This window comes from Equus asinus, chromosome 27, assembly GCF_041296235.1.
Source record: "Equus asinus isolate D_3611 breed Donkey chromosome 27, EquAss-T2T_v2, whole genome shotgun sequence".
Classification (NCBI taxonomy): Eukaryota; Metazoa; Chordata; class Mammalia; order Perissodactyla; family Equidae; genus Equus; species Equus asinus.
Window position 1 is genome coordinate 36,195,723 of NC_091816.1, and position 25,219 is coordinate 36,220,941.

At 39.8% G+C, this 25,219-nt stretch overlaps 1 protein-coding gene across 2 annotated transcripts in view; it reads left to right on the forward strand.

Moving 5' to 3' along the window:
* The window catches only part of CSMD1 (CUB and Sushi multiple domains 1), a 1,835,848-nt gene that overhangs the window by 1,515,493 nt on the left and 295,136 nt on the right, over positions 1-25,219 (forward strand). For both annotated transcript variants that reach the window (XM_044760557.2, XM_070499942.1), the window contains 2 exons: positions 20,250-20,441; positions 20,903-21,029. In XM_044760557.2, the coding sequence (XP_044616492.1) occupies positions 20,250-20,441; positions 20,903-21,029 (319 nt within the window). The remainder of the gene's footprint in view (positions 1-20,249; positions 20,442-20,902; positions 21,030-25,219) is intronic.

Sequence of the window (25,219 nt, forward strand, 5' to 3'; positions counted from 1 at the left end):
CTAGAATCTAATTTTATAAATAATAGACGTTCACAGATTTTCCAAACATTCTTGGTTGTAACATGTATAAGTGTTACTGCTTTAGGGTAAAATCAGAATATTATTCAAAGAACAGTGTTCATCGAATTCTCTGCTTGGGTGTCTCCTCATTGATAGAGTTTCGAGGTCAATTTGTAAATACAGGTTTATGGAGCAAGAAGTTGTTCTCAAATAGCCATTGATTCAGCAGAGAAAACTGCTGGGAAAAAAATGTGAATAGTATCATTTGTTCCTTCCATAGTTAACTAGTTGGTCATTTCATAAAGTTGTTTTAAAATAATAGGCAATTCTTTTTTGTATTAGTTTTCTATTGCTGTGTAATGAATTTTCACAAACTTAAGGGCCTAAAACAGCACATACTCATTACTCACAGTTTCTGTGGGTCAGGGGTCTGGGTGTGGCCCAGCTGCATCCTCCCAGGTCTGGTGAAGACACAATCAAGGTGTCAGCTGGGGTCTTGGTCTTGTCTGAAGCTGGATATCCCCTTTCAGGCTCATGTGGCTGTAGGAACTCAGGTCCTCTTGGAAGTAGACTGAGGTCCCCATCCTGGAGTTCCTAAGGCAGGGCCCATCCCGTGGTATGCTTCTTCAAAGCCAACAGAGAACCCCTCCCACTTGAAAGACCCAGTCCTTCCATTAAGGGCCTTCTTCTGATGAAGCCAGGCTCACCCATGATCCCCTCTGTCTATTCCAACTCATCATCAGCTGATTTGTGGCCTTCCTTACAGCCGCAGCATTCTCTCACCTCTGCTTTATTTGATGGCCCAGAAGTAAGTCACACTCAAGGAGAGAGAGATTATATGGGGTGTCAAATCCAGGAAGTGGGCGTCATTGGGGTCACATGAGAATCTGTCACATTATCCTACTTATGAATGTTGTTGTCTTAATTCCCTTTTAGATAATTCCATTTTAAAAGATACACACACACACACATAGTTGCAGATACAAAGTAGACTTTTAACAAACAAAACATACAACTGGATTGTTTACATGTCCTTTTAAATTTTCAATTTAAATGAATGTTTCAGTTCGTACTTAATGCACCTACTGTCTGCAAATAAAACAGCTTGCAGTCTCTTTCTGTGTTGTCATAGATACAGTTTCTGTTTTCTTGGTACCCAGATCTCTCCAAAGCAGGCACCTGCGGATGTTGGTCAGTCTTTCTGGGTCCCCGCTCTGCTCCTCCCACCCTGAGCAAGGCCTCTCCTGGACAGACTCCCCAAGTTGCCTTGAAGGTGTGTGAGGAACCCCAGCCAGTCCTTCCAGGACCTACCTTCCCTTCTCTCTGACTAGAAGGAAGAGGAACAAAGAGAGTCAGGTTCTAATGTAAAGCAAGAGGATGGAAGGAATTTGTCACCAGTGTTGAATCTTAGAAATGACCTTTTAAGGTAAAGTCAGTTTTTTGGCAGAGTCTTGGAATTACTTTAGCTCCCCTGTGACCATTATCGGATGGGCCTGCAGAGAGAGGCATCCTTGCATTTCCTCCACCTTCTTATGCACCTGTTCTCTGTGTGCATCCCAAACCCTCTCCAGGATTCTGTGCCTGACAGTGCTCTGCCTCAGTTTCCACGTATTGCATGTATGATTCCCACACTTTGGAGTCCTTCCCCAAACCCCAGCCCCCTTGGTGGGGCCCTGGCCACTTTCGGCTCATCATTTTCTTCTCTTGCCAGGCTGGATCCTGTCACACTGCCTGGGGGTGGTGAGCAAGCCGGCTGTGAATGGTCTGCTCATCCAGCGTCCAGCATCACTCACCTTGCTTGCTTGAAGCATCTCTTGCAGAGTTCACTTCTGCTGTCAAGGACTGCCTACTTGGTCAAACCTCTTTTCTAATTGATGATTACCTGGGGAAAAAAAGCCCGTTTTAGGGGCCAGCCAGGTGGCATAGTGGCTAAGATCATGTACTCTACTTTAGCAGCCCAGGGTTCGCAGGTTTAGATCCCAGGCACGGACCTACACATTGCTCATCAAGCCATGCTGTGGTGGCATCCCACATACAAAGTAGAGAAGATTGGCACAGATGTCAGCTTAGGGACAATCTTCCTCACCAAAAACACAACAAACGAAGCCCATTTAATGCCTTCTTGAGCACCGACATTTTCTTTCTCCCTAAACCCCGTAATCGTCCACCTCTGTGCCAACAGAGGCGGCTTCTATACTTACGTGAATTCTTTCAGCCCCAGGTTCTACCTGATATTATGTTTCTTCTCCTCCTTCTAGCCAATGGTGGTGAAATTCAGGCATATTGTGGAGCTGAGCCCAAGCAAGCTATAATAAATAAGATTTTAGCTATGTTATTTTGAAAGAGTAATATAATGATCTTAAAACTCTTTATGGATATTACTAAGGTTTGATGAATTTTATTCAAAAGATATCATATACATCTAAGTCCACAGTTTAATTCAAGTTGGGTTTTTTTTTCACGTTCTTTATTGATAACCTGGATTAGAAAGGCCAAAGTTTGATCTTCAGTTTTCATTGCTCTCTTTCTGATTTCACATGACCTTCATCCTCTGTGGCTGTTTTGTGTGTATTGTTCCTCAGCTCTAATATGACTGTGAACATGATAGTATGTTTTCAGGGCCCTTGGACACCCAACACGCTAAGCCAGGATATGTCAACTGGAGAGACTTGAGTCAAAACTGATCATTGCTGTGGGCCAAGAAAAATAGGAATGAATTTCACCATAAGTGTTAGGGAGAAGAATCACATGACCATTGGCACATGGTATTTGAAGGAACAGACAGAATTTTGTAAGGTATTGTGGACCAATGTTTGTCAATATGAGGTCACACAAACTCTAGTGGGTGGACAACTCATAAAAGTGATTCAGGGTGCGATGATATTCAGAAGTTGAAGCAGAAGTGTATCAAGCAACGTGTGTCAACGGAAAGCTAGGCAGGGTCCAAGGACAGCCCAGCCCCAGTGGGTGGGGATTTGGGGAGGTCCTGGTAAAAGCTGTGGATGAACCAGAGCCTATGGCTTCAGAACTTAGGTCACAGGTGGTTTATCTAACCAGAGACTCTGACACAGAGGGAAGAAATCCATTTAATTGAAGTGGGGTCCAGAGATGGAACCCATGTTTGGGGAAATTAAGCAGCTTAGATATTGCCTTTGAGTCGCAATGATAGACCTAAACTAGTAACAAGAATGACCTCACTGGGAGTCTCAGAAAGTGGACAGATATACTTCCTATGTAAGACGAGGGTAGTTTCTAGAAACCAGGATCTGAATTGGCTTGGGAGGACCCAGTTATGGAGAGAAGATGCATTGGAGCTAGAACTGGTTAAGATATTAGTAATCTCAAGAGTTAAGGTGACCCAGTTAATGGGTCCGGGTCCAGGTGAATTTCCATGGAAGACGTACAGAAGGATGCCTGGCGCATAGAGTGGGCAAGGCAGAGGCACAGAGAAAACCGCACCCGGAGTTAGGGGTTGAAACCCACAAAATTTCCTTGTTTTACAATTTGGTTAAAAGAAAAACTAATAAATAACCTCCAGACATTTAATTCTGACACAGTTGCTTTTTGTTCTTGTCTGAAAATTGTCTCTCTGTGCTCATCTGTTGATGTCTATTCCCAGAAAAATGAGTTGTGCACCTCAACTTTATTGTTTCCAGGTTGCATTCTTTTTCTTTTGCAGATTACCATTCAAACAATTCTCCCAGGAATTCTTATCAAGTAAAACATGGTGTTTCTCATCTGTGAAGAAAAAAACAAACCTAATTTCTAATAGGTTTCAAACTGATCTTTAAGAAGGGTGTGTCTATTAAGTGAAAAATTAAGTTGTATGCTCAGAATTTATTGTGCTATCAAAAGGACAGTATCATAAAGAGAGAAGACTGTAATGTCAGTGATGTGACAAGCTCTTCACTGCATGCTCTGGGATGGCATTGTTAGAAACTTCTCCCTTCAATACATCAGGACATAGCCATACATTTTTTATAAGCTTACCCCTTCTTATAAGAATTCTGCAAATTGCATTTTTACTCTACTTCTGCAAGAAAGATCAAACCTACAGAATCATGTTTCATAGAACACATTCTTCAAAGTAGAATGACTTTCAATGGAAATACCACAGTGGAAAAGGCAGGCCAGGGAATTCAGATGCAGTAGAGAGGCAGGCTGCTGGAAAGTCCATAGAGAGAACTCTGTATTTATTGTAAAACAAGATGGACATTTTATAAAGAGGAAAGGCACTCCCATCTCTGGGAATGCCAGACTAAAACCCAGTCTTCAGTCCCCAGTGCAAGCCTACAATTCATGGTTTGCATTAGAAAGTTTTATTTTTATGTGCACACTTTTAGATAAACACCAAAATCCATGCTTAATTACTGTAAAACATCATTAAGAAGATAACTTACGCCAAACATGATAACATGTTTAAGAAGGGAGGCTTGGGGTAAATCTGTGCAGAGCCACTGCTCTGAAATGAAATGGCTCCGACCTCAGGCTGCCCCAAGGTGAGGCTGCAGCTGAAACAGGACATAAATCTCCATCCAGTTCCCAGAGGGAGGAAAGGGCAAAGCATTGCCATAACCGTTTTAAGAAAGGAAAGCGACATGAGGTGATGCTTAGTTGATTTACTCAATGTCACAAGCAAAGGAGAAGTAGAGATGGGTGGATAATCCAGATCTCTCACCTTCTAATTGGACGTTTTGTCATCTTTCTCCCTTACTGACATGTATAGCATCTCCAAGACTAAAATGTAAGAGTTCACAGTGTTTTAAAAAATTCCGACACCGTGATGTGCTTCCCTTCTGTGGCAATGAGAGAATGGCCTAATTAGGACTTTTGGTCATTCTGGTGACCCACATCACCCTCCTCCAAACCCTACAGAAGTCGTTGTGTGCAGGTCACTCTACAAATAGCTTCTACGTAGTTTTGCATCATTTTCCATGAGGTTTAGTTTTATGATTTATTTTTTACTTTCAAATCAATTATTCCTTATATCTTGTGACAGTTTGATAGTTGATACACACTGCTATTTATTTTCAGCTTTCAGAATTAAATATATTGTTGGCCCCTGGTACTTTGAGAAAGATGAAAGGACCCAGACAAGGGTGACATCAATAATTTATATGAGGATTAATCTAAAAGCATATGACTGAAATGTGAGATAAAGTGAAAGCTGACAGATGATATCACCAAATGCTATAAAATCTAACATTTTATGGGAAGAGTGATGACAGAATCTTTTACCATTATTTCTTAGGGGAAATAAAAAGCAGTAATTATGGTATTAGCCAAAGTCACAGATACATTGTTTTTACAAAGGGTCATTCATGAGAAGATAAGATGCTCAGAGACTTATATGCCTTGTCAGAGAGGAAATGGTAGATAATGGATCACAGGTCATTTCATTTCTGATTTTCATATTTCTTGCATGAATTATGGCATTCTTAATGATGCTTTAAAAAGAAAAAAGGCATAAAATCTATTCAGATTCAAAGTTATTATTTTTCTCCACTCCGTGAATTTTGACATTTGGAAGCTATTCAGATCTCTACAACATCATCAAATGAGTTTTTTTTTCCAACTAAGTAAACATTTCAGAAAACACTGATATGAAGATAATCACGTCTGTTAAATTCCAATGCAAGGCAATTAGAAAGAGAGATTTGAAAAAATATTAAGGCCGTTGGGAATATTCAGCTTGAAATTTGCAAATACTCTGGAGTGATACACTTAACACCATTCAACAGCAAGTGCCAAGGATGAACACTAGCTGTCATGTATTTTAACTCAATAGTAAAATGGAAGGGGAAGGAAAAGCACCTTCTTTGGTCCCTGGAGATTTGGAGTAAGTCTCCTGGCTCTGTCACGAGCCAGCTGTTTGTCTGTCATATCACAGACCATGTTTTTCTTCTGTAAATAAGTAGTTCGTTTTGGACACTCTTAGTGCTGAATTTTATTAAATTCGAAAAATCAAAGGATATTTTGTTGAAAGGAGAGTAAAATTTTTCTTACGATGATTTCAAGAATGTTTCCCTTTTTACTCCTTTAACAATTGGGTGAATGAGGCCTTGGGTGTGGAGTTTGAGAGTAGCTGAGAGCAAGGTCAAGGTTTCCGGACTCCGCGACTGTGACTGACGAGGGAAAATGGGGAAGGGTAGATGTGTAGTGGAAGAGAGAAAGATTTTCTTTCTGGATAATGGGGTTTTGATGTCACTTGGTATGGTACTGGGTTTCTAATCTTGCTATGATATGTAACATAGATCATAGATGAGAATGAACTTAGAATTTGCTCATTGATGTTGCATAGTCTAATTCTGAGGTCATGACAATCAGAACAAGGCAATAGACGTAAAAGTAGAAAGGACAGACTTCAAAACTCTTAATTGACAGGACCCAGTGGCGAATTGCATTGTAAGTGAGGTGAAGAAAGGAATGAGCTACGTGACTCTGAGGGTTGAGTTCTGACTGATGAGGGAGATGTCAATGCCATTAAGCTCTTTAGTAAGAACAGTTAAGGCGACTATGTGCAGGAGTCTCAGCATTTCCTAAGACAGGGTTTTTGTTGTTACATTAATCAGAGACATATTTCCTTTGTCCAATGGCAAGCAGATGGAGCAGGAAAAATGCCTCCCTGGTAGAGTGGAGGTTTTGGGATTCGGTGATGGTAGGTGTGGTCTGCACTTGGGTGGATAACCTGGCCCTCATGCCTGTGGGCTCCTCTGTCAGGAAGTCTGACTGTGATGCAACCACACCTGGAAGTCAGGGGTCCAGAGGATTCCAGACAGCTTTGGTTAGTTTATTGGAACCTGAAGCATTATATGCCTTGCTCAGTAAACATCAGTTGAGGAACCAAAATGACAAAATTCTGGAAGTGGCGTATATGGAATGACTGTCTCATCTGGAAATTTCTAGAGGTTGTAATGCACTTCAGTATGAAATAAGACCTGGATAAATGGGCCTGTGTGGGAGAAGAAATTACTTATCTGTCCTGTTGCATGATACACTAATTGAAAGAAATGCTAAGAAACTCCTCATTCGTGTATATTATTTCTTTATTAATTTGAATGTTTAGTTATTTAACTGCTATTAAAGTGTAAAAGACAAATTTCCAGACCTAAAGGAATAGAATGATTCCAATAGGAAATATACAGAAATGAATCATTCCTCAAGAAGGGAAGGAAAATTTTCTGCTTCCACTCGGACTCTATTTTTCTGATTTCTGGCTACCAAAAGCTGCTTGACATATTTCTTGTCAGTTAATTTATCATCATCAAACTAAAGTCACTGTGACCTAAATAACACTATTTTGCGTTCTGAATGCTGAAGATTTCTGTATTGAATTTCACATAATAATAATAGTTTCATGGAAAATAATCCATGGAATGTCCATTTTATTATATACATAATGTCATTAAACATTTCCACATAGACATGCAACACGAGCCGATGGGATTCCCTCTGGACAATCGGTTTATTGAGAAATGTGAAACCGTGTAGCTTCCGTTGTAGGTTTGTTAAATAATATTCTTGAATCCATTCTGAAATTTTACTAATTGCCTGTTTCTGATGGAATACTATTTTTAAGTCAGCCCAAATTTTGTAAAAGTCAGAAAGTATTAAAATTTGAAAGGCACGATTTATTTTCGTGATTTTAGTAACACTTGGAAATCATTAGAAGCTTAATAGTTTATTTGAATCAAGGGTGCTTATTAACAAATTGGAAACCTAGTGACATGAATCTATTTCACTGTTTCTATTTTAACTGCCCGACTCACTTAGGTGATGTAATAAAGAGAGTATTCGCTATCCTGCTCCCATCTTCAGAGAGGTGAGTTTATAGACGGAGTAATAAACGATATCCATGGGAGAACATCAAAAAATAGAAAACATGCAGCTCATCAGTCATCACATGTTTTGTGGTGGAATTCATAAAAAAAATCAGGGAGTATGCAGGAGGAAGAGCTCGGGAAGCCTCAACAAGAATGGGCTGGACTTGATCTTCAAGGACAGGCATGATTTGGAGGATGTGAGCAATACTGATGCACAATCAGGCAATTAGCCTGGATGAGGGAGACAGCAGTCGGGGACAGGATTGTGACAGGATTGTGACAAGATTGTGACAAGAATGGGCATTCACCTGGGTCTCATAGGCGATCCTGCCAGGCAATCTCTCAGCAGTCAATGGCAGCCACTGGCGTGAGATGAGGCAGGCGCGGACTAAGCAAGTGAAGGTCAGAAAAGAAAGGAGTGGGCACTTTGGAGAGAGCATGTAAGGGAGGTTTTGCAAGACGTTGGTGAGTGGGTTCATGGGAACAATGGAGGGAAGGGAGTCAAAGATGGTCTCAAGGTGTGGGGAGTGTGGGAGTCTTTGAGATGAGTTGGGAGACGTAACAGTGGTGCCAGTTTTGGAAGGGAGTGAATTCATGGGCTTTGCTTTGTTCACACATTTGTTCGGCTGCCTGCTTTGCTTTGTTCTGCCTCTGGGTTTCTCTACTGAACTCTTCGTGATGCTTAGCACACACAAAGCTTCAGATCACATGTGTAAAATTCCCAATGAGCAAGCATTACATCTCAGCACAAGTCCCTTAAGATTGCACTGCAGTTCTTAAGTCAGGTGGCTTGCATCATGAGTGTCTGGGAAGCAAGCCGCGTGAGGACGGGCTGGCACTTACAAGTCACAATTAGGCTGACGGATGGCAGTCACTCACGCAGGAATTCTTTGAAAGAATGAGATAGGGAAAATGGGGACTGGTATTCGTACTCATAGTGCCGTGATATGCCAACACTGGTCTGGTGGCGGCTGTCACTTCCTGGGAATTAATGACTTCCCTGGATTGCTTGAGGTGGTGCATTGTGGCATATGGTTTGACAATTACTTTGTATTTATTTGGTGTGGAATACTAAAAGTAACAACATATGAATAATAACAGGAGCAATAAATCCAAGTATTGTTGGTAATCCCTTATATTTATGCAGAATTCACTTATGAAGAGCTCAGTGTATTTTCATAAATCTTTTACTTTTTCTTATAAAAATCTTTACAATATGGGGGCAGAAAGAAAGAAGCATTACCATTCACATTGGACACTTGGCAACTGCAGAGGGGCCAGCAAAGGAAGTGAATTTGAGGATGGGCTTGGGCTGGTACATTATTTCAGAAGCATTCAGTGGTCCCTCCACCTCTTCTTATCCTTCATCCGCTCCAACTAGTCCTGTGTCCCCGGGCCCCCTGGTCATCTGATGACAACATTCTCAGCCTCTCTCCCAGGGGTGCTCTTTCATTCGTCAATCGTCCTGATTCTCACACTTTAGACACTTTAGACATTGTCCAGTATGATCTCCATTGCCTTCCTTTTGTAGTGTTTTTTGGTTTTGGCAAAGAGTAGAAAGACTAACTGAAGAGAGGATGCACAGTGCTCCAGGACTCAGGACTCTGTCGCTGGTGCAGCTGGGATGACCTCTTGAGGATTAGTGTGAGGTCCACTGGGTTGTGGGTAAATGTGACATGTTTTTTCATCCAGTGTGGACAACCTTTCGGAGAAAAGAAAATGTAACAGTTATTTTATGAGCAAAGAAGAATTAAATCCCCCATGGGGCTTTTCAAAATGATTTCCATTCATTATTTATTACCTTTTTTGGCAAAATCAAGAGAATCTTCCTTAGCAAATGAGGAGATGCATAACACTATCTCTTACGTAGTTTGTCAGAGCGTGTCTTCGTTGGTTCCCATATTGCTGTTCCCGAGGAGAGTGGCTGAGGAGTCGAGAGGCGAAGTTCCCCTCAAGACTAGACTGGAGGAGGGAGAGGGGCCCCTTCAAAGGGAACCCACTCTGTGCCAGGAATCCTCTCCTTTCAAGGCCTGTTTCTCATTCAGCTCACTTCTTCACTTCCTCCTGCCTCGGCTCACTCAGTTTGCCTTCTGCCTCCCTGAACCAGAGCCTGAACATTCTTTGTCTTAAACTGCTTGGCCTGCGTGCTACTAAGAGGAGCCTGACTTTCTCTGGCTGCCACATTTTATTTTGACTGTGACAAAACTCTCCAGTATGTCTTGCTTAGGATCCTAATTTTCTATTTTCTACGATTATTTTCAGGACTAAAGGAGATAGCATAGACAAAAGTACCCAGTGCCTTCATGGCAGTGAGTGTGTGTCTGTAAATTCTGTCCCACGTTCATGATCATCTTCATGGAAACACACATCTGAAGTTAGTGCCCAGTCCATTCATGTGCGTCCTAAGAAAGTAGCAGACGCTGAGATCGCTGGGTAAAAACAGTAAATTAGTCGCAGCTTGCATTTCTCTATTAAAGCAAAAGAAAAAATTTTAATGTGTTGTCATTCTGGATATTTTCATATAAATGCAAACAAACATCATTGAATTTTAAATGATAGAAATTAAAATTATATGCTGAGAAGCCTATACCACTAATAAATGCTTTAAAAATAACTCATTTGTCTTCCTAATTTCCCTCCACACATTTTCCCCACCATTTTCATTTAGTGGATCTAGTTTTTCTTAAGCAAGATGGTAAAAAAAAAAAAAATCTGAAATGTTTCTACCATTGAAAATAATTGTATAATTCACTTGGTAGGAATGCTCAAGTTTCTTTAAAAAAATCGTTGTTGAAAATGTGTCTTGGTATTTAAAACATATGTCATTGTGTTGCAATATAATTGAAATGTATTTCAATTATGGTATTTGTGATTGATACAATGGTAGAGTCTTTCACTTGCCACTTTGTCTAGATGTTGGCTCTATATTGATACTTATTTTCTCAAACTATCAAAATCTGTATTCAATCTAGTTTTAATTAGATTGAATTAATTTCTACCTGTTTTTATGTAACTATATTAAATTAAATAAGTATGTATTGTAAAGGATTGTCAGTTCTTCTTACCTGTGCATTTGGCCATAGAGATTTTTCAGGACATCAAACTCCTATGGCCAAATTTGAAAGAATCAACAATAGTTAACCAGTTAAGTAGTTAACTAGTTATTAAATTAATAGTTAATTTAACAATAGTTAAATCAGAAGCTTGGAATAGTCAAGGTATTTTAAACAATTAGTGGGTAGTCAGAGTTTAAAATAAAAGCATGTTGAGTTTTATTTTTTTTAGACATATTATTCCTAGACAAACAAACATACATTTAAAGAGAGGAAGTTACTTCGTAAATTATGCTGCATAGAAGAAAAATAAAAACTACCTTCCGTCTTGCAATACATTCTTAAAAGAATCAAATTATATTCTACATGGTTAAATGCTATATATGGTTTGCTGAACTCGTTTCGTTGTACTTCTGGATGTCCCTTCCTGTAAATATGTATATGTATGCATGTTTGTTTGTTTTCACGTGTAAAACTGAAAGAAGCATCCACAAGCAAGCATGACGTGTTATTTGCGGCCACCTGTGCGCCCCTTGGAAAGTCCAGGTGGCTCATTTAGAAGCAGCCATATTTTGTACTGTGTGGCTGCCTATAAATGGGTTGCCCTGTACTAGCATCCTGCTTTCACAGAAACCCTGCGAAAGGACGTAAGGGAGACGCCAGCTGGGTGAACTCTTCCCATTGCCACCTGAAACGAACATGTTTGTTCATTCTGTTCTCTTAAGCACTTATTGGTGTAGTAACAGTGCTTGCAATTAAGCCCTGAGCCCCAAAGGGCAAGGCTCTGCCTGTGTGTTGAAATACCATCCAGCATCATGTGAGACATACTGTATATTAGGTGCTTCAGAAGTGTGTGTTCAATAATGAATGGATGTCCCTTTAAGATGTATGGTGTTAGCTATGCTATGTTATTTTTGTTCCTATACAGATTGTGAGCTCCTGGTGGGCCAGGACTGAGATTAATTTTATATTTTCAACGTCTAACAAAATATCTGAAACACAGTAGGCACTTTACAAATACATGTTAACTAAATGATTTAATTAGTGAAATAATGCTCTAGTTAGGATAATAATATATTCCAGATATATGTTCTCAACTGGATTATTTAAATCACCTTTTTTCTTTTTCACTTTAATGCCCGTTAATATATCGGGTCAAAAGAGGAAGACATTGTACTAGGAAATTTTACTCTTTCTATATTTTTTCAATAAAATGAAATATTAATAGACTGAGCTACTATATATAAATTACTAGCTTCATCATCAGGTACAAATCATAATTAAAAATAGATTTTAGGAAAATGATATTAATAGCTTACATTTAAAATTAGAGTAACAATTTTTTATGTCAAAAAACTGTTTTAAGCAAAAAAACTGTTCTAAGCAAAAAATGTTTTTTGCTTAGAAATAAAGTGTATAAAAGACATGGATAATCTGAACATATAGAGTACCATTGCCAGACAAATGTTAATATTAACCAGATAACTGTAGTCTCATTCTATATGATAGAAATCATCCTTACAAAAGTTTATAGAAGTTCCTATTTTAAAAAAGGATTCTGTGTTCCTCCTACTATATACCAACAATATAAAAAGAAGCGAATACAACAAAATACAGAAATAATTGGGAAGAAATAAGAAATCTATAAGAAAATAGAGACCCAGAACAACAGAGAATAGACATGTGCGTATGTTATGAATGTGTCGATGTTGACCCAAATTTTACTTATCCACATTTCTATTGGTTGGGTACTCAGTACAATCTGTTGCTATTTGTTACTATGTCTTGGTTCTCCGTTGGACAGGATGCTTTGTAAGACCTGATATTTTCTTGTTCCATGCCCCCAGAATGTTCAAAGCATGTTTAGTTTTAATTATTTCAGAGAAGACGTTGTCGATAAAGGATTTTCTTGTTTTCCTGGATTACTGCACTGGATCTGTAATGAGGCGACACTAGTATTATGAGTTGATGATGCTTCTGTTCTCTCCCCCACTCCTCTCACATAAGTTCTGTTCCTTCTCTGTCTTCTCTCCTCATCACAGACCGTCTCTCTGCTGTCTCCACTTGTCTCTCAAGCTCCATCTGCGTGATGAAATTGTGGTGTGCTTCATACACGCACATAATCTTACCTCATCCACTATCCCATATCCCACTACTACAGCCTAATTTTTCACACTAAATAAATACCTTTTCAGTTTTTCTGCTTTTTTTCTCAGTCCAATCCATATTCCATTTTGCTACTTATTGTCTTTCTGAAATGCAAAGATATTTGTGTCAATTCCATGTGCAAACACCTTTGTTTCTCTCCACGCCACTGCATACTGAATGGGTCTCAACTCCCTGGGGCTGAAGGCTAATCCATCCTTTCCATTCTTGCCTGTAGCTTCACCTGTCTCCCCTTCAATCCTATCCCCACTCCACCGCCACATGCTTAAAACAAAGCTCCAGCAAATGCAAATGCCACCTGAAATGGTTCTGCACTCTCAGGACCTGATTTCTTCCAAATTCCCATGCATTTGTAGACTTTATCTGGAGTGTTCTCCTCTGGTTTTATAATGACCAAATGCCTACTATCCTTCTAGACCAACTCAAATTTTACCCCCTCTACAGAGCTGTGCTGCACCCCTCCTGCTTTCTTTTGTGTCTCTCAATCTTCCCAGGAACCTTTACTGTAGCATTTATCAGATTGTCTTAAAAATATTTATTTTCCTACCTGTGTAATTAACTAGACCTTGGGAGATGGGAGACTCATTTAAATCAGTTCTATTCACAGTACCTAAGTCCCTGCCTCAGAAGAGATAATAAATACGATTTGAAAGTTTAGACACTGCACTGATTATAAGTTCTTACCACAGTGTGTGAGTTAGAACCGTATTCCCCAAGTGGATGTGTTTAAAAACTGATTCGGAGTAAAACAGCTTCAGCCCATCCATTTCCAAGCCCTCATGTAGGTGCCTGATCTTGATCTTGCTCCTAGTTGCCCAACACTCAGCTTCAAATACCCTCAACACGGACAAGTGAGTGTGTGGCATTATAGATCCGTGAGAAGGTGGGTGATCTGAATTCTTTCAAGAGACTTCTCAGAACTGATAGTAACAATCTGAATCATGGGGTAGCTGTGTGCAAGAACAGAGTGTATTCAACATTAAAGTTTTGTTTGGATTTATATAGTAATATATTTAGTTTACAAACTATTTCAAGATCGACTGCTGGAATCCTGAGCTGTGATGACCTTGCTTTATGATATCTTAGTAACTTATTTGATGAAAATCAAGATGGTCCAGAAAAATAAGTGATTTCTTTGGTTATCTGAGTTTTGTTCTAGACTTTTACAGGCTTTCCATGTTCCAGTCTGGAACTCAGAAGTTCACTTTTCTGTTTAAACATTATCACCATCCTGTTGCCTGATGCTGTTTTTGAGAAATTCAAAGCATCTTTCCATAAGGGCTGCTCACATAATAGTAAAATAATAGCAACAATAATAAAACAACATATGAGGAAAAGAAATGGATTAAATGAAAAAAACTGTAGCTGACCAAAAAAATCGATTTGAAAACAATGACAGCTATAGCTAAAATACAAATAGATGTATAATTTAACAGGTAATAATTTAAAAATCAAACACACACACCTCACTCAGAGTTTCGTTCTTGAATAATGAGGGTTGTGTTTAAAAACACAGGTCGATTAACATTTCAGGAAATCCACTATTAATGAACTTTACTTCTCAAATGAACCATAAAAATAAGTTTAGCAGTGATCTCCTCTTGAACTACCCTCCTTTCTAGATGACTGCAGATAAAGAGAGTTGGTAGAGAATATTAAAGTGTTCAGGGTGGCTCTCCTTTTTACTGAATGCAAATGTGAAAGCACTGTTTTTCTGTGACTTTTTTTTTTTTTTTTTTGCACATGGCAACCTTTCTTAGGTTACTAAGGAAATCTTTACCAAAAAGTACATTATCCAAATTGAAATAAATCTTAGGTAAAGTTATGAGATAATAGGTTTCTGTAAGCGTTTGAAGTTTGTTCAGTTGTCGATAGAGAAGATATCAGAGATTTGTCAATGACAGTTGTGTTCTCAGAGCTCAGCTGAGTGTGAAGGCACCTGCTCAAGAGTCGCTTAGATTGAGGCTGAAGAGCTCCCATCACTGCCCTCCTTCTGGTCCACCCTGGACGCACACGATGGATGAGATCTGGAGCAGCTTCTCTCTGCACACTAGTGATTCATGTGGAAGATGAGAACTGGTCCAGATACTTAAGCCTTAGATGCAAGTCTCTCATAACACCAATATTTTGTTAGACGTTAAAGAGATAAAGGATTTAATCCTTAAAGATATTAAGACTGGGCAATTACTGCAAAAGATATGAAGTAATAATTTTCATCAGCCTGACATTTGTTGAAAGTATCTTTGCTGCTTATATGACTTAAGCAGGAATAACTGAAAACCAGAAAGAAATGGAATTACTGAATAGAGTCAAGCAATAATTGCAATTCTTAATGGCTAATACATTGATACAAATAACTCGATTTAATCTTTTTTAAAGGTTCTATAGCATAAAGAAAATACGGAGTCAGTATTTGCACACTGATTACTTGCAGGCTGTTGGCTTTAAGATAGAAAAGGGTAACCTCTCTATGTTTTTAAGTCATCATTCTTTAGCAATCCTAAGACTGATTATTCTAAAGTCTTTTAGATTTAAATTAAATGGAAATACCTCTTCTTTGAGGAATATCTTTGTAGATCTAAATATAAAATGTTACGAGTTTTGGAGATATTTTTAATAAACTGTAGGAAAATGCATTCCTGAAATAGACGTAGAATCAACATCATAGAATTTTTATACTGCCATTTCAAAATTCTGCTGTTATCCATCAGTTCAACTTATTTTACCAATGTTTAAAAGCAGTGTGGAAACTTTTAGGAGACAAGGATAATATTCCTCCTTAACCACATAGCGAGCAAAACTCAACTGAAATGAATCTCATCAATTTGTGGGGAGAGAAACAGCAGAGTGGGTTACATATCTGGTGCACGTGGAGAGACTGAGAGTCCAAGAGTCAAATTGGAAGAGAAATCTTGGGTTTCTAGAGATGTTTCCCTAGTCCTTTCAAGATGTTGGTCAATGCTACTTTCAATGCTTCCTCTGGGTACAAGTGTCTATGATCCACCTGTAACTGTGTATGAATTATTAAATCGTGTGAGAAGCTTTGAACGAACAAAGCTCTCCTCAGTGGATTGAAATTTGGAAAACTGAATTCTGGAACATCCAAACACTTTTCAGCTTTCTGACAGGGAAGGAGAATACATTTCAGATAATGGCATTGGGTAGGCCTCGGGGCTTCAGAAACTTAGAAATCAAGGGTAGGACTTTTACAGAATACTAATAAATTTCATAATGCCATCGAGGACTTAAATGATCTTTTGAAAAAACAATAGAAGGCATCACAAGAAAAAAAGCACAGCTGTACTGGAAAGAGTAACTAGTCTATCATAAATAACTTGGCTTAACTCGTCTTCATGACATGATACTGTTAAAAAAAAGACAGCTTTTGAGACTGAGTGATAGAAAAATCAATTAGACAGATATTTCTCTAAGAAATTCAAGCCAAATAAGGTTTAGTACACATTTTTGTTGGTGCTTCTCTATTTGTTTGCTTGTTTGTTTTTTATTTTTTTAATTTATTTATTTACTTTTTTGGTAAGGAAGATTGGCCCTGAGCTAACGTCTGTTGCCAATCTTCCTCATTTTGCTTGAGGAAGATTGTCACTAAGCTAACATCTGTGCCAGTCTTCCTCTATTTTGTATGTGGGATGCTGTCAGAGTGTGGCTTAAAGAGCGGTGTGTAGGACCACACTCAAGATCCAAAACTGTGAACCCAGGGCCACCAAAGCAGAGTGCGTGAATTTAACCACCACGGCTAGCCCCAGCTTGTTTTTTAATCCTTCTTCTGAAAAGGTTTTAGTGCAAGTTTTGAGGCAGAGGAAGATGTTTCTTCAAAGCTACGTTTAATATACATGTATTTTTGGATTTTAGAACTTTGGTTATGTATTACATTGAAGACCTTAAAAGCAATGCCCTTTGAACAAAGAGGGATGATCTGAAGAACACCTAAGCATTAATACCCCTGAGCCATCTGTGGAGCCGATGACTATGAGCTAATGAGGCTGTGCATAAGTGACACAGGAAAATCAATGCCGTTGCTTTATCAACACAGCCATCAATCTCCAGCGAGGACAATCTTTTATGACAAAAGTCTTCTGTGTAACCGGGAAATAACTTATCGTCAGCATGAAAGTTCTTGGACATGTTGGCTGGACCATTTCTTCGTCCAGGCCTTCGCCGTCCTCAGCAGCCGTGTGCGTTTCAGAGCTTCGTTTATGAGAATTAGGTGGAATACGCCAGCTTTTCCCCATCCTAAGTCTCATTACCGCCTCGGCTAAATGCAGATAAATCATCTAATTCTTTCAATGTTGTTTACATCAAGTTTTAACAACCTAATCTCCACTTTTATATTTAAAACTCTCCACTTTTTAAATATTTATTCATTCAACAAGTACTTTTATAAAATTAAAACATCCAGGGGCTGGCCCAGTGGCACAGTGCGCACCTTCTGCTTTGGCGGCTGGGGTTTGCCAGTTCGGATCCCAGGTGCGGACATGGCACTGCTTACCAAGCCATGCTGTAGCAGGCGTCCCACATATAAAGTAGAGGAAGATGGGCATGGATGTTGGCTCAGGGCCAGTCTTCCTCAGCAACAGAGGAGGATTGGCAGCAGTTAGCTCAGGGCTAATCTTCCTCAAAAAAATAAAAAGAAAGAAAAATCCAGATTTCTGGTGCTCCTTAAAAAACGGGAAACTGGGATCACACACAGTATGAATTTCAGCAGGACAGCAGGTCATCACTGGGCAGCTGTCATGCACAGGCCTCGCTCTTCAGTGATGGCCACACATGGCCCTGTTAGCATTTGAGGCGGTCATCTCTCCTACAGATGTTTAGTTTACCAGGATCTGGTTCTAACGGTCCAAACAATGGGGACGGATGTTGACTCTTTTGTTCATTTTTTTTTTTAATTGGCACCTGAGCTAACATCTGTGGCCAATCTTCTTTTTTTCTTCTTCTTCTTCTTCCCAAAGCCTCCCAGTAGTACATAGATGTATATTTTTAGTTGTAGGTCCTTCTGGTTGTGCTATGTGGGATGCCACCTCAGCATGGCCTGATGATTGGTGCTAGGTCCACGCCCAGGATCTGAACTGGAGAAACCCTGGGCCATGGAAGCGGAGTGCACAAACCCAACCACTTGGCCACGGGACTGGCCCCTGTTCAGAATTTTTACACCTGGATTTTGTTTGTCTACTGCATGTTTCCAATTTTATGTTACACTGGCATTTGATATTCAGATACCTAATTTGAATTCAGAATAGTGAAACATTTTGAATCACTGTTTATTATTGTTAGCGGAGCCGTACTCCAAGTGTGGCCAGTGAAAACCATCTGCACCTCGCTGGTCGTCCTGGGCCGGGTTGGTGGGTGTGCTCCCTGTTCCTGTGCTTTAAGACACTGCTCAGAGGCTCTCCCATCCAACCCCAAAACCAAGTAAAACAAGAACAACAAAGACTTCGGTTTCATTTTTCTCCTGTAAAAGGAGAAGCTAAGGCTAAATAATCTGTAAGGCGTTTTGCAAGACGTGTGACCACAGTTGTTTGTCATACATGAATTCAACAACTTCATTCTGACTGTTTCCCCTACGGTCTTGGCAGCATGCGGTCAGGCTAGGGAAGTCAAATATTCCCTCGAGTCCTGAAACTATGTGTAAGTGGGGTCCTTTCTCTTAATTCTGACTTCCCATTTGTGGTGATTTAAAATATCATTTTGTTTTGCACTAGAATTGATATACCTTTTTTTTTTTTTTTTTTGCTGAGGAAGATTAGCCCTGAGCCAACATCTGTGCCAGTCTTCCTCCACTTTATATGTGAGTTGCTGCCCCAGCATGGCTGATGAGTGGTGTAGGTCTGTGCCTGGGATCTGAACCTGCAAATACAGGCTGCTGGAGTGGAGCTCACTAAACCCAACCGCTGCTCCATGGGGCCAGCCACAAGAATTGATATAGTTTTGTGTTCTTTCCTTCTGGCCATCTTGAATTAAAATTATTTACATTTCTTAAATAGATCAGAGTTATTGTAAGTCATAGTTCATAAAGACCTACACTTGGTAGATAGAAACTTGTAAGAAGGAAACTTTTCTTAGCGGTTGAGTATAAATTATCAAATATGTGCTCTTTTCTCTCCCTGCACAAGGTTGCAGAACTCCATCTGGATTATGTAGCGATCATCAGGGTTACATGGTACTGTGAACTTAGGGATTTATTTTCCTCGATGGAAGCCATCTCAAAGTGCAAGTTTGACAGGCAGACTTAGCAAAACTCAGACATTCAGTATCTATTTTAAGAAAGGGAAGAAGTCAAAGTCAGGTGGAAAGAGATGTAAACAGCCCAGGTGGCACCGCTAGTACCCAGTTCTACTTTTTTAAATGGTTAACATTTGCATTGTGATGCAAAGAGAGAAATATGTTAGTGTAGGACTTCCTTCACAGATGGCCTTAAAATATTGCCTCCCGTCAAAGCAGCATACAGCTCTCCATCCTGCAGAAGCTAAATCTTCATTTCCATCATCTATTTCTTTGAGCTTAAGAGCTGGGGTTGACAAAGTCATTGTGATGATTCATTCTTGGAGTTTGTGCCGTGTGTGGAGTTACTCAGGAGCCTCCTAACTGTGTGCCGCAGGAGGGTGGCAGGGGGTAACACATAAGCCCCTGTCTTCTGTGAGCAGGAACAGCTTCCTAATGTCCCATGAAGCTTATGATCTTGGAGTCTTAGAGGAAGTTGGCATGAAGGTGGGTGGTTCTTGATGATGGGCTCAAGTGAGCTCTGCTGATAGAGACCCTGAAAAGTACCCTGTTGGCATTGATGGGTGACCTCTCCTTCTGGAAGGTGCCCAGCGGTGACAGAGAGGAACCATGGAGACAGCACAGGCTTACAGTTTAGTCCACAGAAGCTTTGAGGCTTCCTGGAGAATCCAGCATGCTGGCTGGAGACACAGCTCAGCAGATGACAATTCTCTTTGGAACAAAGATTCCCCTTAAAAATATAAATAGATCAGAACCAGTAAAGTGATCAAACCTCAATAAACGATAAATAGTTGACAAATAAACCCAATCAAGACCCACATTTGTTTTCCCCTTTTTATAACGCAATCTTTGTTTCTTTCCTACACTTCAAGGACCCTTTGCCAGCCTAGTCTATTTCATTGTGATTTTGACACTAGCACACATTCTGCTGTTACTTCTGCTCATTCTTTCCCCTCCTTTCTCTTAGGTTTCGACCTCGTAAAATGTGAGGACCCCGGAATCCCTAACTATGGCTACAGGATCCGCGATGAAGGCCACTTCACTGACACTGTGGTCCTGTACAGCTGTAACCCAGGGTACGCCATGCATGGCAGCAACACGCTGACCTGTCTGAGCGGCGACCGGAGGGTGTGGGACAAGCCACTGCCTTCCTGTGTAGGTGAGTTGGGAAGTGGCTTCGATTACTGTGCAGCATTGTTCATGCCTGAGAGCCTGAGCTCCATGGCTCTGGGCTGAATTTTTCTGGAAAAGGGTAGGATTTCTACCACACTCTCTCCATCATGGGTTTTTATGTATTCCTAAGATGTGTGTGTGTTATTTTTTTCAGGTCTGAAAGGCAGATTTCCTAGTTCTATTTTATTGAGACTATATGCACAGAATTATTATTAGAATAATAACACGAGAGTTTCGTTGTTTTATACTCTCAGCTTTAGTTACATAGACAATAACGCCCTTCCATCAGGGAACAAGTGAAGGAAAGAAATGATGGAGGCAGATAGATGTGTGTGATTTTTTTCCTGTGTATATAGCGCAGACATGATGGTTTTTATTTTTAAAGTAGTTACACAGAGACCCATGGCACCTGGAGTAAACTTCCTGCTGTCTCTGTCCCTCTTGCAGCTGAGTGTGGTGGTCAGATCCACGCGGCCACTTCAGGGCGCATCCTGTCTCCTGGCTACCCAGCCCCCTACGACAACAACCTCCACTGCACGTGGATCATAGAGGCAGACCCGGGAAAGACCATCAGGTACTCGTGTTGCTTGGGTTTTAAGGACTTGAGAACAGTGGCGTGTCCTCTATTCTTGTTGTCAAGATAGTAGTACCTCTGTTATCCATGACTGGATTAAGTTTCTGAGATAAAGAAGAAAATGTAAAGGTGGGGATAAATTTTCCCTTGGCTCACATGCTTCCTGGGGCACTCCTCTGAGAGCACATGTTAAGCCATCTTTAATAAAGATAAAAAGGAAGTAAGTGCATCAGTTAGCTTGTGCTGCATAAGAAACTGCCCCCCAAAACTTAGTTGCTTCAAACAGTTATTTATCTGCTTGCAACTTTGTGGATTTCTTGGGCAGTTCTGACCTGCGCGAGTTTGGCTGGGGCAGAGACCCAGGATGGCCTCGCTCAGGTGTGTGGGCCTTAGCTGGATGGTTGGGAAGGCTGGGGCTTCTCCACACTGCGTTTCTGTTCCTTCAGTAGGCTAGTCATGGTGGAAAGTTCCCAGCAGCAAGAGATGACAAACTTTTCAAACTTCTGCTTGCCTTACATTTGCTGATATGCCATTTCCTAAAGCAAATCTCACTGGCAAGATAAGGTTTGAAGAAATATACTCCACCCCACTGGGAAGAGAAGGAGAGATATTGAAAAGGGGCTTGCATACAGGGGTGGGAGGAAAGTGTGTTAATTTTGTAATATACCAAAGTAAATTTGAAGTATTCCAATCTAAAGTTACACATATAAAAGAAAATCATTGAAAGTTGTAGAAAATTGTGCGAACATTTCAACCGAAAGTGTTGTTTTATTTCAATTGATAATTCTAAGTTACTGTCGTAAGTTTTTTATACCAATAAGTAAACCAACAGAAACTAAGCTTTTTAAAGTAAGTTCTCCGTGTTCTAGTTGAAAGGCTGTGGGAGAAACCACAGTACATAAAGCAAAAAGTAGTTTCAAAACACGTTGCTCTTTAATTATAGTTCTTGGTGAACAAGAAGAGAACACACAGTCCTTAGCAATACTTGAAATCTCTCTATTCTCCTGTCAGAACTCTCCTCTTTCGTTGTAGTTCTTCTGGACACTCTGCAAAATTTATTTTTTCACACCCCTGCCCCACCCCGACAGCCCTAATGCCTGTGTCTGATCCTTTTGCTGCCCGCCTGCCCCCCGCCCCCAGCGCTGTGATGCTCTTGTGCCCACTCAAGACAAATGAATCTGACAAACTCAACTCTTTGTTCAAATACGTGAAGAAGCTGAAAGAAAGCAAGAGGCGAAAGCCAGAAGCCTCTTTCTGAGGCAATAGAGTGGAAGAAAACCTTCATAAACTGGTGATTTTTGTCCTTATTCACAACAAGCACCCTTGAAAACTTAGTAATGTTTATTAAACAGATACCGTAGATTCGTTGTATTACAGCTTTATAACTTAGGAAGAATGAAGTGGGATGAAGTGGAGAGGAGGTGCATGTTCTATTCCACGATGCTCTGCTTCTCTTCCTGTGACGTCCATCCTCTCTGAAATTCACCAGTCTTTCTTTTAATTTAATCACATTAACATCTGGGGAGTGAATTAAACTAGCACGGTACAAACCATTGCCGCTTTCAAACCCTACTTAAGAAAGATTCTCACCGTGTGAGAAAAACAAGGGAAAGAACTTAAAGCATGTATATAATGCAAAAATATTATTTTATAATACCCCACTTAAAAATTAATTTGTGTCTCCAATTAAGATAAATGATTGGGGCCGGCCAGGTGGCACAGCGGTTAAGTTCACATGTTCCGCTTCTCAGTGGCCCGGGCTTTGCCAGTTTGGATCCCAGGTGTCGACATGGCACCACTTGGCAAAAGCCGTGCTGTGGTAGGCATCCCACGTATAAAAAAGAGGAAGATGGATGTGGATGTTAGCTCAGGGCCAGGTTTCCTCAGCAAAAAAGAGGAGGACTGGCAGTAGTTAGCTCAGGGCTAATCTTCCTCAAAAAAAAAAAAAGATAAATGATTAATTTGATAGTTATTGATCTATTGGGACAAAACTAAGGTATATTTCAGTAGCAGAATGTAAGATTTTGTATTCTTCATGAAAATCAATGCAGTCACTTTTCCATTGAAGTAAATCAAATTAACTATTAGTTCTTAACTTCAGATTTCTGAATGCTTAATCTCAGTAATATAAAAGCCAATACGATGGTTTTGATTTTGAAAAATCCTAGGAATCATCTGTGATCATGGAATGACTTTACAGAAACAAGGTATATTTTCTTTTAGGAGAATTTCACGCTTTTGTTTTTCTTGCCTGTTCCCCCATGATTTGTTTGCCGAGAATTAGAATGAGCACTGTGTTCTCCAAAATGCAAACCAAGAGTGATGAATTCACTCTTTGCAGGTGAATCTAAGACTTCATTAATATTTTAACAAGAAAAGAGAAAAGAAATTAATAAAGCATGAGTTGAAGTAATAAAAAATGTACAAGTTTTAAATTATGAGCTGACTTTGATATTTAACCATTAACATTCTAGAAAAAAAGACATGTGTACACCAATTTGTTGTTCTGGGAATTTTTTTTTCCTCTTACATATCTTTCAAATATGAGAGTTTACCTTACCCAAGTTGTAAACGGATCTTTTTAATTTAAGGCATGAACTCCTTTATAATAAGGAAGTTAAGAAGGTGGCATCAGTATTTATAATTAATCAACTCAATCGATATTCAACTTCATCCCAAAATATTTTCAGCAATTTCTCTTCATTAGGAAAATATGTACTGGGCCCAGCCCAGTGGTGTAGTGGTTAATTCGCATACTCCACTTCAGAGGCCTAGGGTTCATGGGTTCGAATCCTGGGCATAGACCTACACATCACTCATCAAGCTGTGGCAGGCTTCCCACATATAAAATAGAGGAAGATTGGCACACATGTTAGCTCAGGGCTAGTCTCCCTCAAAAAAAAAGAAAATATGTATAATTTTTACTATGATGGCTTGGAAAATAACACACTTAAAAGTACATAATAGGGGCTGGCCCAGTGGTGTAGTGGTTAAATTTGCATGCTCCACTTTGGCAGCCTGGGGTTCATGGGTTCAAATCCCAGGCATGGACCTAGACACTGCCCATCAAGCCATGAAGTGGTGGCATCCCACATACAAAATACAGGAAGACTGGCACAGATGGTAGCTCAGGGTCAATCTTCCTCACACACAAAAAATCCCCAAAAGACCGTAATATGCAATTTTAGGCTTAAAATGGTACTAATCTTCCAAAAAATATGGTCTGATCTTAGCTTTGATTTTTATTGTCTGGTTCACTAAGTCTTAGGTATTTCTTTGGTAACGTAGCTAATATTACCTACACCATTTACTTGAAAATGAGGAATAGATCAGTCATATAAACAGGAATCCAGGGATTAATTTAAGTATTAAAAAATTCTTAATATAAATGGAATTCATTAGTACACATTCATGCTGTGATTTTTTGATGTAAATGTTTTACACTCTCAAAAAATAACTAAGCATCAGGATCTCAGAAACTGTAAAAGGGCTGGTTTCAACACTGTAGGTAGTTTTTCCCGGGCCTACTTTGATTTCATTGATGCCCAGAGTAATTTCTGATTGCGTATTGCTGTAACTTTTTGTTTCAGGTAATGGGAGACCCCAAAATAGTTATTGTTATAGGGCGCTTGGGCCTGGACGAGGTTTGTAATTTTAACATGTATACTGCAGAGCAGTTACCTGTGCCTAATTTAATTAAAAGCCTAATTATGAGACATTGTAGTAAATTTAGCCACATTAAGAGTTATCTGTAAACACTTCTCCAACGTATCTCATTGCGGAACACAGCTGTAATTTATATAATAAAGGTAACAGCACTGGAAACATCTTCAGCAAGCAGCATTAAGGCTGTGTTTTACATGATCGCATGTGTACATTGTTCCTGGATTTTAATTGCTTTTCTGCAAGTGTAATTGTCTGGAAAACTTACTTTGAAAGTGTTTCTGTTCCTTATCGTTCACAGGAAATGGCATTTGGAGAAAGAGTTGAGGGGAATTCTTTGAAAAAAGCTCATGCAGTATTAAAAACATCAGAGGCATATCAAAAATTTATCAAGATTGTCAAAACTGTCCCTGTGCAGACTTTTAAAGGGAGTGAAATGTGGGTTGGCGATCCTTGTCTCCCCTTGACGTGCCTAAATTTGTTTTCTGGCCCTGCTGGGCTGTGGAGAAATTAAGATGAGAGCTGGT